At 46.3% G+C, this 16,137-nt stretch overlaps 1 protein-coding gene across 2 annotated transcripts in view; it reads right to left on the bottom strand.

Moving 5' to 3' along the window:
- Positions 1–226: 226 nt before the first annotated feature.
- Positions 227–16,137, bottom strand: part of CLTA (clathrin light chain A) — a 128,850-nt gene continuing 112,939 nt past the window's right edge. For both annotated transcript variants that reach the window (XM_029602598.1, XM_029602607.1), the window contains one exon: positions 227–1,460. In XM_029602598.1, the coding sequence (XP_029458458.1) occupies positions 1,289–1,460 (172 nt within the window). In that variant the 3' untranslated portion in view covers positions 227–1,288. The remainder of the gene's footprint in view (positions 1,461–16,137) is intronic.

The following is a 16,137-nucleotide window of genomic DNA, read 5'->3' as shown; positions in this document are numbered from 1 at the left end:
TTGTTGCCAGAGAAAGATTTTAAAAATTAAAAAAAACCCAACACAGAGGATAACCTGTAATTCCAATAGAAAAGAGAAAGGAAAGTAGTAGTGAAAGATCCTCAGTATCAAAAGGCAGCAGAGTCCAGTAGCATAAGGACCAAATCACAAGAACTGTGCTTTGTAATGACTGAAAAACTACAAGCATAAAATAGGTTGTCTGTCAAATAGCTTTTTATTGAAGCCCAATAATAAAGATCTATAACAGTATATAGGGAATAAAGTTAAGAGTTGTTAGAAGATAGATTTTTCCAAAGATTTAGGTAAGATAATAAAGGGATTAGCAACTAGAGGCCAAGGAAGAGGAGACAGGCATCCACAGATTATGATTACAATCACTAATCCTAAAGGCCATTCTCAGGATGGTTACAGGACAGATTGACAATTGCAATATGAACTCAGAAACTGGGAAGAAAATCTGAATGTGTCAGATTGTTTCAGGAGCCTTTGTCAATTTTGATATATTTTTCTAAATTGTTTTTTCTGATCTAAGATTGCTATTGAAAAAAAACATATGCAGATTAATACCTGAATCAGAAGCATTTCAGAGCATAATTTCTAATCATAATTATTTGGCCTATTTGTAGTTAAAGAAAGTATTTTGTTATTAGAAAAGGGAAGAGAACAAGCACTTTAAGCCTGTAGGGAAGATATCTAGAATAGTTAAAAGAACAGAGGAAAAAAAATAAGATTAGAGTCCAGCATACAAGCAGTGAAATCAGATCCATGTATGAAAAAGTAGAGAAGAAAAATAAAAGGTAAAAATGGGGGAAAGAAATGTAAATGCGAAATTGTTTATTTTGTATTACAGGTTTAGTTTTAAACATTTTAGTACTGAAAATCTCAGTTTTATTTGTGATGTATATGATGAGAAAACTTTCTAGAATGGATTATAGAAAAGAAAAACTCTTGATTCATACAATTAACATACAAAAAAAGTTGCACATTCAATTTAACAGATCTTTAATATGGGTACAGTTTTGCATAAATCAAAAGCCAATTACATCATAATGCACAAAAGCACAATGTGGCTACAGCTTTGAAGATTCTCCTTCTCCTCTATTTCAAACACATGGGAAGGAAACAGCTGAGAAAGAATTTCAATCACCTACAATGATTAACTTTGCAATCACCAGGAGGCTTGGTCCCAGAAGTACTAAAACATTTAAACATAATTAATCCAATTACAGCAAATACTTTAAGTAAGATTAAAATATTGCAAGAATATGGTCTTCATTGTGCTGCTTCTTCAGTGGACTAGAGGGGTTTGCTTGAGTGAAATAAGAACTGAACGAATGCGGGAAACATCTTTTGCCTGCTTACTAGATTTAGGATTAAAGTCGCAGAGCCGAGCCACACGCTCCCACTCAGTGCCTGGAGCAGTATCTTCAACATCATTCACAAATGCTTCTTCAGCTGCCCTGAAAGCAACAGAATACAAAGTTATCACTATCTTTACACAAGCACACATAATGAAACATGCAATGTGAAAATACAAAAAAAAAATGTATTAAATGAAAACAATATTCTGTTATACTAAATATTTGTTCCTGTGCAAATATTTGGTTGGTATAGGAGTATTTTTACCCTCTTCTGTTTTATAGGCTGGGGATATTCTATATATAAATCCTTTTCAAGATCTAATCAAAAACATTTCTACTACATCTTTCTTGCCACTCCAATAAAAGGTATCACAACCACCTACCATTCTGGTTTCTCTAGGGCCAATAAAGCTACTAGAATTTCTGCACGTACTGTGCTGTTGCTTATTTCTATGAATTATGTTAAGTCCAAGTACATTCAATGGATATCAGAGTTATGGTGGTGCACAAGATTTGCAACATTTAAAGCAAGTTATCAAATTTAAAGCAGCAGTTCATTTTATTAGCCTATGCGCCTAATAAATGAAGGCATGAGATATATGCATGTATGTCTCCCTAATAAACACTGTGTTTAATGTTTTAGAAGCAATACATTTTCAGGACATGAAGACAGCACTATTTGTTTTCCAATTTATGTATAGGTGCAGACCATGTATGCGAGCATCCCAGAAAGTAGGCTTTTTAGTTCTAGGCAGAACTTGTGTTAAGAGTCAAAATGAATGTAGCAGATAGGTTTCTGCAGGATTATGAGGCAGCACAATATACTTTAAGAGAAAAAAAAATATATTTTTTATTCCACCTTTCATGACACCTTAAAGCAGACTACATTCAGGTACTGTAAGTATTCCCCTATCCCCAGAGGGCGTATAATTTGAGTTTGTACCTGAGGCAATGGAAGGTGACTTGCACAAGATCACAAGTAGGGTTGCCAACTTTTCCATGGAACAGGAGCAGACCCGGGGGGGGGGGAATACAGCCGCCCCCCCCCCTTTAAATCAAGCATTGATTTTCTCCTAGGCAGATTCTACCTGCCTATCTCTCGGCCTCAGTTCAACTCTCCTCTTCCTCAGCGACTCCCATGAGAACAGCATGAAGTAGCAACAAGTACGGCATAGCTATGGGAGAGGCAGAGGAGCAGGAGAGTCAAATTGAGTCCAGAAAACAGGCAGGTGATTGGAGTGCTGCCAGGCTGCCATCACTGACTTGGCCCTGGCCATCCCTAACCAGGCTGCCCAGTTGAAAATGGGGTAGTTGGTCACCCTAGTCACAAGGAATGTCTATGGGATTTGAACCCTGGCTATCCTGGTTCTCAGCCCACTGCCCAGTAGCTCAGCACTAAGCTGCTACTCTACTCTATTACTTACCTCTAAAAGAACAGTGTATCCTGCTGTGCATGGAAAACATTTTAAACATGGATGATGTCAGCTGACAGAGCCCAGGTCAGAGTTTTTCTCAAGCTCTACCAAGCAAGTGGAACATAAAATAAGTGCAAGACTTCATGCAGGGAATATAAAAATAAACAGTGATGCACGCGCAGGGTCCCTCAGCTCAGTACAAAGGTATAGGATCTATAGAAACTAACTCCAAGGGGAGGACCGCATCCTGCTCTCCTCAGAGAACATCTGTTACTGTTAAGCAACTTTGCTTTCTCTTAGCATAAACAGGATACAAGAGTCCTCACACAGTTATCTCTGGCTAAAGTTTGCCTTGAAATTAAGAAAAAAAAAGGGGGGAAATAAAATAGTAATAGGCAAACAGCATGTTTTTGTTAGCAATAGGCCAAAAATACAAAAGGTATCGCGTCTGCACATCCAAAAGTGCTTCTTCACCAACCAACAAATTAATATATAAGCTGGGACTGCATCAGCAAGCCTCAGACGTCATGCTTAGTAGTGAGCTAAGCCATCCGGTCTTCTCTATCATTTGCGGTCAGGCAAGGATCTTATCATAGGTACTATCCAGTGTTCACAAGTTTTCAAATCTTTTGTCTACGCCCGTATCACATGTATTGAATATTTGTAAATCTCCAGAAGTCAATTAGAGAATGGCTCGACAGCGGCCGTGTTTCGCAACTCAGGGTTGCTTCATCAGAAGCCAATGTAACATAGGGTCTATAAACAAAGAAAAAGGGCATAACATTTCAAAAATCAAAGAGTTTGGAGGGTACTTAGCTTTCTGATTGGTGTCGCAACCTTTTTCAAACAGGACGCTGAGTCTCCATCATTCTCTGACAGTGTCGGGCTAGAGACCGCATCAAACTAGTCAAGGTAGTTAAATAGCCCGCTCTTTTGAGGTGTGATGACGTCACTAGATGTCGTATCTCCTTGGTAACTAGATGCCATTAATACAGCGAAAACGCTTCTCGGCAGGGAACTAGTCAGAAACAGATGCTTCATAAAAAGACATTCAGTTCAAGCATATTATTCAAGCCGGCAGGATGAACGGTGTCTAAAGTATGTATCCAGCGCTGTTCAGCTTGTAATAGTGATAGATTAAAATCACCACCGTGCCACAAGGGAATCAGCTGTTGTAAGACACAAACCTTTAGGTCATCAAAAGAGTGGTTATATTGTAGGCAATGGGTCACCAGGGGGGCTGTAACCCGTCCAGTGTTGATACAGGACCTGTGTTCAATTAAACGTGTTTTCAGAGATCTTTTAGTCTTTCCCACATACCATCTGAGGCTAGCTGATGCGGTCCCGGCTTATACATTAATTTGTTGGTTGGTGAAGAAGCACTTTTGGATGTGCAGACGCGATACCTTTTGTATTTTTGGCGTTTTGATATATAGGTTCGCACGAAGCTCTTTGTATGTTTGTTTGTTAGCAATAGGCCATTTTGTAATTTTTTTCCTTTATTTTTTGGAAGCAACCTTAAAATCAAAAGAATGAGCCCTGAGATGGTTGGAGAATTTTATTTTATTTTTATTGAATTTAACATATTTATAAGGTCACAATATAACACAAATAATACCAAAAAATTGGGAACAAAGTAGAATGTTATATCTTATAATCAGATAATATTGTTCTACTACAGTTAATCAACAATTCATAGGAAACTGGAGAATATTGGAGAATAAGTAATCAATGAAGCAGTTCAATAAGAAAACATTAATCCATTAGTTATAATACTGCGCTGTCTACTCCATTATCTAATATAACCAGCTCAGTGGAGTACCTAGGAGTGGGAATCAAGATAAGAACGTAATTGTTCTGGTTGATTGAACACATTTAGAATCGTGGTATAGCAAATGTTGCTTACCTGATGTAACAGGTGTTCTCACAGGACAGCAGGATGTTAGTCCTCACAAATGGGTGACATTGAAGATGGAGCCCACCACGGAAAACTTCTGTCAAAGTTTAAGAAACTTTGACTGGCCCCTACTGGGCATGCCCAGCACGGCACTGACCCTGCAGCCAGCAGGGGTCTCCCTTCAGTCTGATTTTCAAAGCTACAGGCAGTGCCGAAAAAACTAAAAATACAACGAACCCAACACCGCGGGGTGGCGGGCGGGTTTCGTGAGGACTAACATCTTGCTGTCCTGTGAGAACACCTGTTACATCAGGTAAGCAACATTTGCTTTCTCACAGGACAAGCAGGATGGTTGTCCTCACAAATGGGTGAGTACCGAGCTGAGGATGTCCTGACTTGCACCAAAGGCACCACAACTGGGGTGGAATTTGGGAAAGGGCATCCGCACCCTACCGGGAAGGTGGAAGGGTGTTGGTACATCAGGTTGGAAAAAGGTTACGCAAGACAGATTGGCCGAAGATGGAATCCTGTCTTCCAGCTTTATCCAAACAATAGTGGGCTGCAAATGTATGGAGGGAACTCCAGGTTGCAGCCTTGCAGATGTCAGGAAGCGGCACCGATCAAAGGTGTGCTACTGAAGTCGCCATGGCCCTCACAGAGAGTGCTTTGACACGGTCTTGGAAAGGAATGCCAGCTTGCTGATAACAGAAGGAAATGCAGTCCGCCAACCAGGAGGAAAGAGCCTGCTTACCCACAGGTTGTCCTAACTTGTTAGGATGGAAAGAGACGAACAGTTGAGTACTCTTTCTGTGAGAAACTGTACGGTCTAGATAAAAAGCTAGAGCTCGTTTACAGTCTAGGGTATGCAGAGTCTGTTCCCCGGAGTTGGAGTGGGGCCTGGGAAAGAAGATAGGTAGTATGATGGATTGATTGATGTGAAACTCCGAAACTACCTTAGGTAAAAATTTAGGGTGAGTGCGGAGTACCGCCCTGTCTTGCAGGAGTTTAGTGTAAGGCGGATAGGTGACTAAGGCCTGTAACTCACTAACCCTGCGAGCTGAAGTGATAGCCAAAAGGAATAACATTTTCCATGTGAGATATTTTAGGTCACAGGAGTGAAGAGGTTCAAAAGGTGGCTTCATAAGGCGACCCAGAACCAGATTAAGGTCCCAAGAAGGGGCCGGAGGACGTAAAGGTGGCTTCAAGTGGAGCAATCCTTTAAGAAAGCGTGTTACAAGGGGTTGTACTGAAATCGGGACACCCCCAATACCTTTATGGAAGGCGGCTACCGCACTGACATGCATTCTAATGGAAGAGGTTTTAAGACCTGATTCAGATAGATGCCATAAATAGTCCAAGAATTGAGAGATTGGACAGGAAAGGGGATCAAGGGACTGAGAAGTGCACCATGATGTGTACCTTTTCCATTTATATGAGTAGGATCTTCTGGTGGAGGGCTTTCGTGAAGCTATCAGGACACGAGAAACCGAATCCGAAAGGTTAAATGGCTGAAGGACTAACCTTTCAACATCCATGCCGTCAGGGATAAGGCCTGGAGGTTGGGATGGAGGAGGCATCCGTCGTTTTGAGTGAGCAGATGCGGGTCCTTCCCCAAGGGAATGTGTCTGCAGATGGAGAGATCCTGGAGTATGGGAAACCACACTTGGCGTGGCCAATGTGATGCTATTAGGATCATAGTTCTCCTGTCCTGACGCAGCTTCACGAGAGTCCTCGACAGAAGAGGAAGTGGAGGGAATGCATAGAGCAGACCGGTTGTCCACTTGAGGGAGAAAGCATCCCTCGGCCGAGAGTGCTGGCTCCGAATGAGAGCAGTAATTGTCCACTTTGTGGTTCTGAGGGGACGCAAAGAGGTCTATTTGAGGAGAACCCCACTTGTGAAACAAGGAGGTTGCTACCAGAGAATCGAGTGACCACTCGTGTGGTTGGAAGACACGGCTTAGCTGGTCTGCCAATACATTGTCTACTCCTGGTAGGTAGGTGGCCCTGAGGTACATGGAGTGGGAGAGGGCTTCTGCCCAAATCTACGCAGCTTCCTGACACAGAAGGAAGGAGCCTGTGCCTCCCTGCTTGTTTATGTACCACATGGCCACCTGGTTGTCTGTCTGGATCAAGATTATCTGATTCGATAGGTGATCTTGGAAAGTTCTGAGCGCGTAGCGGATTGCTCGCAGTTCCAGGAAGTTTATCTGGTGTATGGCTTCCTCTCGAGACCAGACTCCTTGAGTTTGTAAATTGTCCACATGGGCTCCCCAACCGATGTGGGAAGAGTCGGTGGTTAGGATTACCTGGGGATCTGGTAGGAGAAAAGGTAAGCCCTGAAGGAGGTTGACTTGATTTGTCCACCAGGTTAGAGACAGGCGTAGCGCTTGTGTAATTGTGACAATGGAGGACAGAGGCTGAATAGTTGAATCCATTGGTGTCGCAGAGTCCATTGTGTAACTCTCATGGCTAGTCGGGTCATGGGAGTGACTTGAACCGAGGATGCCATGTGTCCTAGGAGAACGAGGAACTGGCGAGCCGTGGCAGTGTTTTGAGACTGGAGCCGGTGAGCTAGGGATATCAGGGTTTGAACCCTTTGGTGAGGAAGGTAAGCCTTTGCCTGTAAGGTGTCCAAGTCTGCCCCAATGAAGGATAAGGTTTGAGATGGGACTAAGCAAGATTTCTCGTAATTGACAAGAAACCCTAAGGAAAGGAGTGTTTGAATTGTCAATTTTAGGGAGGATTGAGCAATCTGTTGGGTGGAGGCCCTGATTAGCCAATCGTCCAGGTAGGGGTAGACGTGGACACCTTCCTTCCTGAGGAATGCTGCTACCACGAGGCATTTGGTAAAGACTCGTGGTGCAGATGCCAGGCCGAAAGGTAGTACTCGATATTGGTAATGGTTTCGGCCCACCAGAAAACGCAGGTACTTGCGATGGGATTGTGTAATCGCAATGTGGGTATAAGCGTCTTTGAGGTCTAGAGAGCATAGCCAATCTCCTCTTTGCAGCAGAGGGAGAAGCGAGCCCAGGGTTACCATCTTGAACTTTTCTTTTTGAAGGTACTTGTTGAGGGCTCGGAGGTCTAAGATGGGACGAAGCCCCCCTGATTTCTTTGGTATCAGGAAGTACCTGGAGTAGAATCCCCTTCCTTGCTGAGAGGGAGGGACGGGTTCTATAGCGTTTGATTGCAGAAGAAAGGATACTTCTTGTTGTAACTGAGCCAAGTGATTGGTGAGACTCCATGCTTGTAGAGGCGGGGAGTCTGCAGGAAGAGTAGTGAAGTTGAGGTGGTAACCCTGTGCAATGATCGCTAGTACCCACTGATCTGAGGTGATCTGAAGCCAGTGGTCTAGAAATTGACACAGCCGACCTCCCACGGGGATGGCTGGAAGAGGGGTTTGGCAACTGCTCTCTACAAGGAAGTCAAAGGCCCGCCGTAGGCCCAGGTGGTGGGGCTACTGTAGGCTTTTGCTTTCGAGGCTGGCGTGGCTGAGCTCTGTGGGAAGACCGTGCAGGTCGAGGCTTAGCCGATGGAGGGTAATACCGTCGTGGCCTAAAGAAAGACTTTTTAGAGAGTCTTAGATGGTTGTTTGGAGGTCATATCCGAAGGAGTGGAGGAGAGTTGTTTTAGCGTCTCATGGTGATCTTTCAATTCAGCTACTATTTGCTGAATTTGCTCTCCAAACAAGTTGTCACCTAGGCAGGGTAAATCAGATAGCCTGTCCTGGACCTCTGGGCGAAGGTCTGATGATTTTAGCCAAGCCCAACGTCTGGCTGAGATGGCTGTGGCTGAAACTTTTGTGGAAGCATCGAAGATGTCATATGCAGTTCTAATTTCATGCTTCTCGGCCTCAAACCCTTTGTTAAGGAGGGCTTGAAGCTGTGGTTGGTATTGTTCAGGCAAGGTATCCGCATATTCTTGCATCTGTTTTAGGATGGCTCTGTTATGGTGGTGAAGGTAAATCTGTGTCAGAAGAGGAATCATCACCCCAGGTGTCATAGGGATCATGAGGGGCTTGAATTCCTGAAGGTCCTGGTTGAGAGTCCGAGACATTAGGAGGAACCACTGAGGGCATCGAGTATAATCTCGATGGTATCGGTGCTGAAGGCGGAGCTGGAAATGGCATCGAGGGCATCGGTACTGGTCTCGATGGAATCTGTGCCGGCCTTGGAGGTCTCGGTGGAGCCGAAGGATATATCGATGGCGAGGGATGAGAAGGCACCGATGGAACCACCCCCGAAGGGGGAATTACGAACGGTGTTTCTCCCCCCGATGACAAGCCTGTCTGAGATGGCGGTGTTATCGGTGCTACTGAAATCACCGGTGGAAGGGCTGTCATAAGCGCTTCCATGCGGTGTAGCAGCGGTGCCAGTGCTTCTACCAGTGGCTCGGTGGTCGGTTCCCTCCTCGGTGCCGGAGTCGGTTGGAACTTTTGCATCGCTTTTTCGATGGCCTCCTGGACCAGCAGGTCCAGTTCTGCCCGGAGACCAGGGGTAACTAGACCCGGCTCGACGGGAGAGGGAGGCTGAGGCTGAGCCGGAGGGACCACTGTAACCGGTGGGATCACGGCTCCCACACCCGGAGGGGGTGAGGGTTTCCTCGGTGCCTGCGAAAGAGACGTGGACGGTGCCAAGTCTGATCGAGGCTTTTTGGTCGGTGGCTCGGTCGGTACGGAGGTCGGTGGTTCTGGATCCCCGACGGGCCGAGACTTGTGCCGTCGATGGCGATGCTTTTCCTTCCGATCCCCTCGCCCATCAGGGGAAGGGACGGGAGTCGACGGCCGAGAAGTCATCGATGGCGTACGGTCACCTGAGGGTTGACGATGATGATGCAACTTCGACGGTGCCGGTTCCGATGACGTCGATGCTATCGATGGCGTTGGGGTACGAGCATGGAAGAGGAGCCCCATCTTCTCCATCCTGGCTTTGCGACCCTTTGGTGTCATTAAGGCACATTTGGTGCAAGTCAGGGCATCATGCTCGCTGCCTAAACACAAAACACAGACCCTGTGGGGGTCTGTGATTGACATAGTCCGGGTGCAATCAGGGCACCTACGGAACCCCGACGCCATGGGCCAAAAATTTAGCCACGGGATTGGCAACTGCCAACGGGCCCCAAGGGCTAAACTCAACGTAAGTCGACCGAAAAACGGCAGAAACTTACCGGAGTTTCGCGGAGTGAAAAATTCGCCGAAGGGAGACCCCTGAGGGGCAAATTTTCTTCAGAATATAAAATTCTAAATTCCTGTCAGGAACGTGGTTAAGAGCTCTTTTACCGCGTGGCAACTGCTGCGCGGAAAAAAGAAGACTGAAGGGAGACCCCTGCTGGCTGCAGGGTCAGTGCCGTGCTGGGCATGCCCAGTAGGGGCCAGTCAAAGTTTCTTAAACTTTGACAGAAGTTTTCCGTGGTGAGCTCCATCTTCGATGTCACCCATTTGTGAGGACAACCATCCTGCTTGTCCTGTGAGAAAAAAATCAAACGACAAGATGAATTCTAAACCCTAAATAAACCATGTAGGACAGAGTGGTAAAATATCCTGCTATCTAAATAGTATTGGCATGTGAATATGTGGATGAACTCCATATTGCAGTTTTGCAAATCTCATCCATGGAGGTTAATCTCACGTGGGCCACAGATACCAAAATGGCTCTGATAACTAGGAGGTCAATATTCAAGAGAAACAGTCTATGGAATTTAGCCAGATTAGCAGTGAGGCTGAATACCCTTGTTTGGCGCTACTTTGCCAGATAAGTTATATCCGGATAAGTTAAACCTGCTCTATGGCAGACTTATAATTATTTTGTAAAGGGTTGGGAAAGAGCATATTAATGCAGATATTTTGTCTCGGGTGTCAAAAAGGAAAGCAGAATTTCTACACAATGCTAAAAAGAGTAGGAAAACAAAAGGAGGTGCAACTATGCCATAAGGAACCAGTAACTCATCACATTTTTTTCCTAAAGAGTGAAGGAACAATTAGAAAATGTCTACAAAGAAAGTGGCTCTTTAAAGATGCACCCAGGTCATCAGGACCACAGACAAACTACATTTCCTATAAGGACAAGGGAAGATCATGACTTGGGATAGGCAGGCTAGAGGTGGGAAGATATAGTCTCTAGAAAGCAGAGTTGCTTACCTGTAACAGGTGTTCTCACAGGCAGCAGGATGTTAGTCCTCACATATGGGTGACATCACTAGATGGAGCCCAATCACGGAACACTTTTGTCAAAGTTTCTAGAACTTTGACTGGCACCTACTGGGCATGCCCAGTATGGCAACAACCCTGCATCCAGCAGGCCCCCTTCAGTCTCGTCTTATAGTAAAAAGTTTGTGCGAAAAATAAAATAAGAAAAACGTAAATGAACCCAACTCCGCGGGGTGGCAAGCGGGTTTCGTGAGGACTAACATCCTGCTGTCCTGTGAGAACACCTGTTACAGGTAAGCAACTCTGCTTTCTCACAGAACAAGCAGTTCGGTAGTCCTCACATATGGGTGAGTACCGAGCTAAGGATGCCCGAGCAATGTACCAAATGCACCCAAAAGACGTGCAACAGGCACAACAACAGGGGTGGAATTTGGTAAGTAGGGCATCCCTGAAACCCTGAATGGGTTGGTGGAAGGATGTTGGGTAGTTAAACTGAAAACAAGTTGCATAGAACAGACTGGCCGAAGATGAAAACTTATTCTAAGCAATAATGGGTTGTGAATGTATGGAGAGAACTCCAAGTAGCAGCCTTACAAATATCAGCAAGCGGCACCGAATGTAGGTGCGCTACTGATGTCACATGGCCCTGATAGTGTGCGCTTTTACACGGTCTTGCAGTGGAATGCCTGCTTGCTAGTAGCAAAAAGAAATACAGTCTGCTAACCAGGAGGAGAGGGTCTGCTTTTCCACAGGATTTCCCAATTTGATTGTGTCGAAATAAACAAACAATTGAGTGGATTTCCTATGAGCCGACGTGCGGTCTAGATAGAAGGCTAGGACAGTTTTGCAGTCCAAGGAATGCAGAGCCTGTTCTCCTGGGTTTGAATGGGGTCTGGGAAAAAAGGTAGGTAGGAAGATGGATTAATATGAAATTCCGATACTACCTTTGGTAAAAACTTAGGGTGAGTGCGGAGCACTACCCTGTCATGCAGAATTTTAATGTAAGGCGGGTAACTAAAGCCTGCAACTCACTAACTCTGCGAGCGGAGGTGATAGCAAGAAGAAAAACTACTTTCCAGGTGAGATAGCGGAGATCACAAGAGTGGAGAGGCTCAAACAGAGGTTTCATGAGCTGCCTCAAAACCACGTTAAGGTCCCAAGCAGGGGCTGGAGGGTGCAGTGGAGGTTTTAAGTGAAGCAAACCTCTCATAAAGCGTGTTACTAAGGGTTGTGTTGAAATAGCAACATCCCGCACGCCCTTATCAAATGTGGCTACCCTGATGGAGGAAGCTTTCAGGCCTGACTCAGACAGGTGCCAGAGATAGTCCAGAAACTTTGCCATGGAACAAGTGAAGGGGTCTAAGGACATGGAAGTGCACCAGACTGTAAACCTCTTCCATTTAGAATGGTAAGATCTTCTCGTGGAAGGCTTTCGTGAAGCTACCAGGACTCGGGACACAGACTCTGAAAGGTTAAGAGGTTGGAGTATTAACCTTTCAACATCCAGGCAGTCAGAGATAGGGCCTGGAGGTTGGGGTGGCACATACATCCGTTGTTCTGAGTTATCAGAAGCGGATCCTTCCCCAGAAGAATGTGCCGGCGTACTGATAGGTCCTGGAGGATTGGGAACCACACCTGGCATGGCCAGTGAGGGGCTATCAGAATCATTACGCCCTTGTCCCTCCGTAACTTCATGAGAGTCTTCAATATGAGTGGAAGTGAGGGTATGCATAGAGGAGACCGCTGGCCCACGAGTTAGAGAGCAGAAGTTTTCTACTTTGCGGTTGTGGACTAATGAAAAGACGTCTATGTGAGGGTAACCCCAACATTGAAATATTGTGTCCGCTACCGTGGGGTTGAGAAACCACTCGTATGGAAGAAACGTGCAACTCAACTGTCCAACACATTGTCCACACCCGGCAAGTAGGTGGCTGTGAGGTACATCGAGTGAGAAAGGGCCTATGCCCATATTTGTGCAGCTTCCTGACACAGGACGTAGGAGCCCGTTTCCCCCTTGCTTGTTGATGTACCACATCGCCACCTGATTGTCAGTTTGAATCAGGATAGCTTTGTTCAAAAGGCAATCCTGAAAACACTTGAGGGCATATCTGATCGCCCGAAGCTCTAAGAAATTTATCTGATGTTTGGCTTCCTCTGGAGACTAGGTTCCCTGAGTCTGTAGGTCGCCGACATGAGCACCGCACCCTAGGTTGGAAGTGTCTATTGTCAAGGTAATTTGAGGTTCTATAGCCTGAAATGGAAGGCCTTGAAGTAGATTGGAGTGTTGTATCCACCAGGCCAGCAACAGGCAGAGCTATATGGTAATGTGAACAATGCTGGACATTGGCTGACAAGCTTGAACCCACTGGGATTTTAGGGTCCACTGCATGACTCTCATGGCTAGGCGGGCCATCGGAGTGACATGCACCGCGGATGCCATGTGACCCAGTGCCAAGCAGTTGAGGATCCTCAAGTCTGTAGATGATGCGTCAGAGGCCAGGGTGAAAGCCCGATCCTGAGGGAGGAAGGCTTTCGCCTGTATTGTGTTGAGGTCGGCCCCTATAAAGGATAGGGTTTGGGATGGAACTATCTTGGATTTGGGACAGTTGATTAGAAACCCTAGGTAGATCAGGGTATGGAGAGTGAGACGCAAGGACGCCACTGCGGCTTGTTGAGTCGGAGCCCTTATGAACCAATCTTCGTGATAAGGGTAGACATCGACACCCTGACTCCTGAGAAAGGCTGCGACCACCACAATGCACTTGGTGAATACTCGTGGAGCGAACGCTAAGCCGAATGGTACTGGAAGTGATGAGGGCCGACCAGGAATCGCAGGAACTTGCAATGAGATGGAATAATTGAGATGTGTGTGTATGTGTCTTGGAGATCCAGAGAGCACAGCCAATCTCCTTTTTGTAGAAGAGGGAGTAGAAAACCCAAGGTCACTATCTTGAACTTTTCCCTTTCTGGATACTTGTTTAGGGCGCGAAGGTCCAGAATTGGACGAACGCCACCTGACTTTTTTGGGATGAGGAAATACTGGGAATAGAACCCCTGCCCCTGTTGGGAGAAGGGCACTGGTTCTATTGCCCGGGACTGGAGGAGGATTGAAACCTCCTGTTCCAGAAGGGGAGAGTGGTCAGACAATCCCCACATCAGCCGAGGTGGGGAGTCCGCCAATACAGTCAGGAAGTTGAGGTGGTAACCCTGAGTGACTACCGCAAGTACCCACTGATCAGTGATGACTGTGTGCCAAATGTTGGTGAAGTGGCACAATCGACCACTGATTTGTACAGATGGAAGAGGAGGTTGGCATATGCTCTCCAGGGAGGAGTCAAAACCATGATGCTGGTCCCGGCTGAAGAGAAGGCTGGGTCTTCTGAGGCCGGGATTGCCTAGACTGAACTTTTTGATAAGGCTTGGAAGGGTGACCTCGGGAAGCCAGGGGATAATACCTTCTTGGTTTGTAGGCCAGCCACTTAGAGTCTCGCCTGAATGTCCTCTTGGAGGTGGACGAGAAATCAGCAGGCACTGAAGAAAGTTGATGCAGCGTTTCATGGTGGTCCTTTAGTTGCACCACAGTCTCCTGGATTTTGTCTCCGAAGAGAATATCACCAGCACAGGGCAGGTCAACCAACCTGTCCTGTACCTCTGGTCTGAGGTCGGAGGATTTCAACCAGGCCCATCTTCTTGCACTAATGCCCGCTGCGGACACCCTAGAGGCAGTGTCAAATGTGTCATATGCAGCACGGACCTCATGCTTGCCCGCGTCCAGGCCTTTTTGAGCCAGAGCATTAAGGCTCTGATACTGTTTGATACCACAAGAACGACTTTCACAAATTGGATTAACAGGCACCACACTACAATGGTTCTCCTCCTATCTCTCTAACCGAACCTACCAGGTAATAATCAACAATAACCCATCAAAAATGATCAACCTCAACACTGGCGTCCCCCAAGGATCTGCTCTATCGGCCACCCTTTTCAACATATACCTTCTCCCCCTCTGCCAACTTCTACAAAAAAAACAAAATAACACATTTCCTATATGCCGATGACATACAACTTCTGATCCCCATAAAAAAAAATCAATTGAGGACACCTACAGAAAAACATCAGATCTACTAATCTCTATCAAACATCTCCTAAATTCCCTAAAACTCATTATCAATTTTGACAAAACCGAAATTATATTGATGGACAAAACACAGAACCCAGCTCCACCACCCCTGATAATTCCTGACAAACATATGACAACTATAATCCCTACATCCCACTCCAGGAACCTTGGAATCATCATCGACAAAGACTTGTCGTTTAAGAACCACATATCAAACAAAACCAAAGAAGGTTACCACAGACTCCTAACCCTAAGACATTTAAAACCATTTCTCAGGAAGAGAGAGGTCACGTGATGCAGTGCAGGGGAAAGCCGTGATTTTTTCCCTCGCAGCGCCGACCCTCCTGCATCTAGCCTCATCCACGGCTAATCGGGCTTAAAATTACTAAGGGACCTTGGGGAACCAGTACTGATCGTCTGCCAACTCCGACGAGCGCCATGGCGGCCCGCTTGAAGCAAAAAGACAAGGAGAAAGACAAGCCGCGCGGTTCAGAGGTGCAATCCAACATGGCGCCGGCCACCCCGCCCCCACCGGCCAAAGCGGCGATCACTGAAATTAAGACCGCGATATCGGAACTGTTGGGTCCGGAACTGAAAGGTATTTCCACTAAACTTACCGAGCTGGCCGCGGCGTTTGCGGGCTGCGAGGCCCGATTTTCGACGCTGGAGCAGCGGGTCTCCGATTTGCAAGACGGCGCGCAAAACGTGGAGGCTGAGGTGACGGCCTTAAAACTGGTGGTGGCGAAGCAGGCAGACCATCTAGAAGACCTAGAAAACCGGTCTCGCCGGTCAAATCTGCGCTTCCTGGGCCTCCCGGAGTCTATCCCTGATAGGGAGCTTGTGACATTTTTAGAAGGCTGGCTCACCAAGGAATTGGGCCTTACAACAGCGCACGGGCCCCTGCGCGTTGAGAGGGCACACCGGCTGGGCCAAAAGAAAGAGTCGGATCCCAGACCACGCATCATTATCGCAAAAATTTTCAATTTTGTGCACAAAGGGGAAATTTTGCAGGCGACTCGGGCGGGTAAAACGCTGATGTATGACAGCAGAAAGATAATGGTGTTTCAAGATTTTTCGACCGCCCTGTCTGCGAAGCGCCGCGCTTTAGCCCCGGTCTGCACCCAGCTTATCAATATGGGATACCGTGCCACTTTGATATATCCGGCTCGGCTAAGGGTGGTTACCCGCGAAGGTGTCCG

This window comes from Rhinatrema bivittatum, chromosome 1 (genome assembly GCF_901001135.1).
Source record: "Rhinatrema bivittatum chromosome 1, aRhiBiv1.1, whole genome shotgun sequence".
In the NCBI taxonomy this organism is placed as follows: domain Eukaryota; kingdom Metazoa; phylum Chordata; class Amphibia; order Gymnophiona; family Rhinatrematidae; genus Rhinatrema; species Rhinatrema bivittatum.
This window is presented reverse-complemented; position numbering and strand designations above follow the sequence as displayed.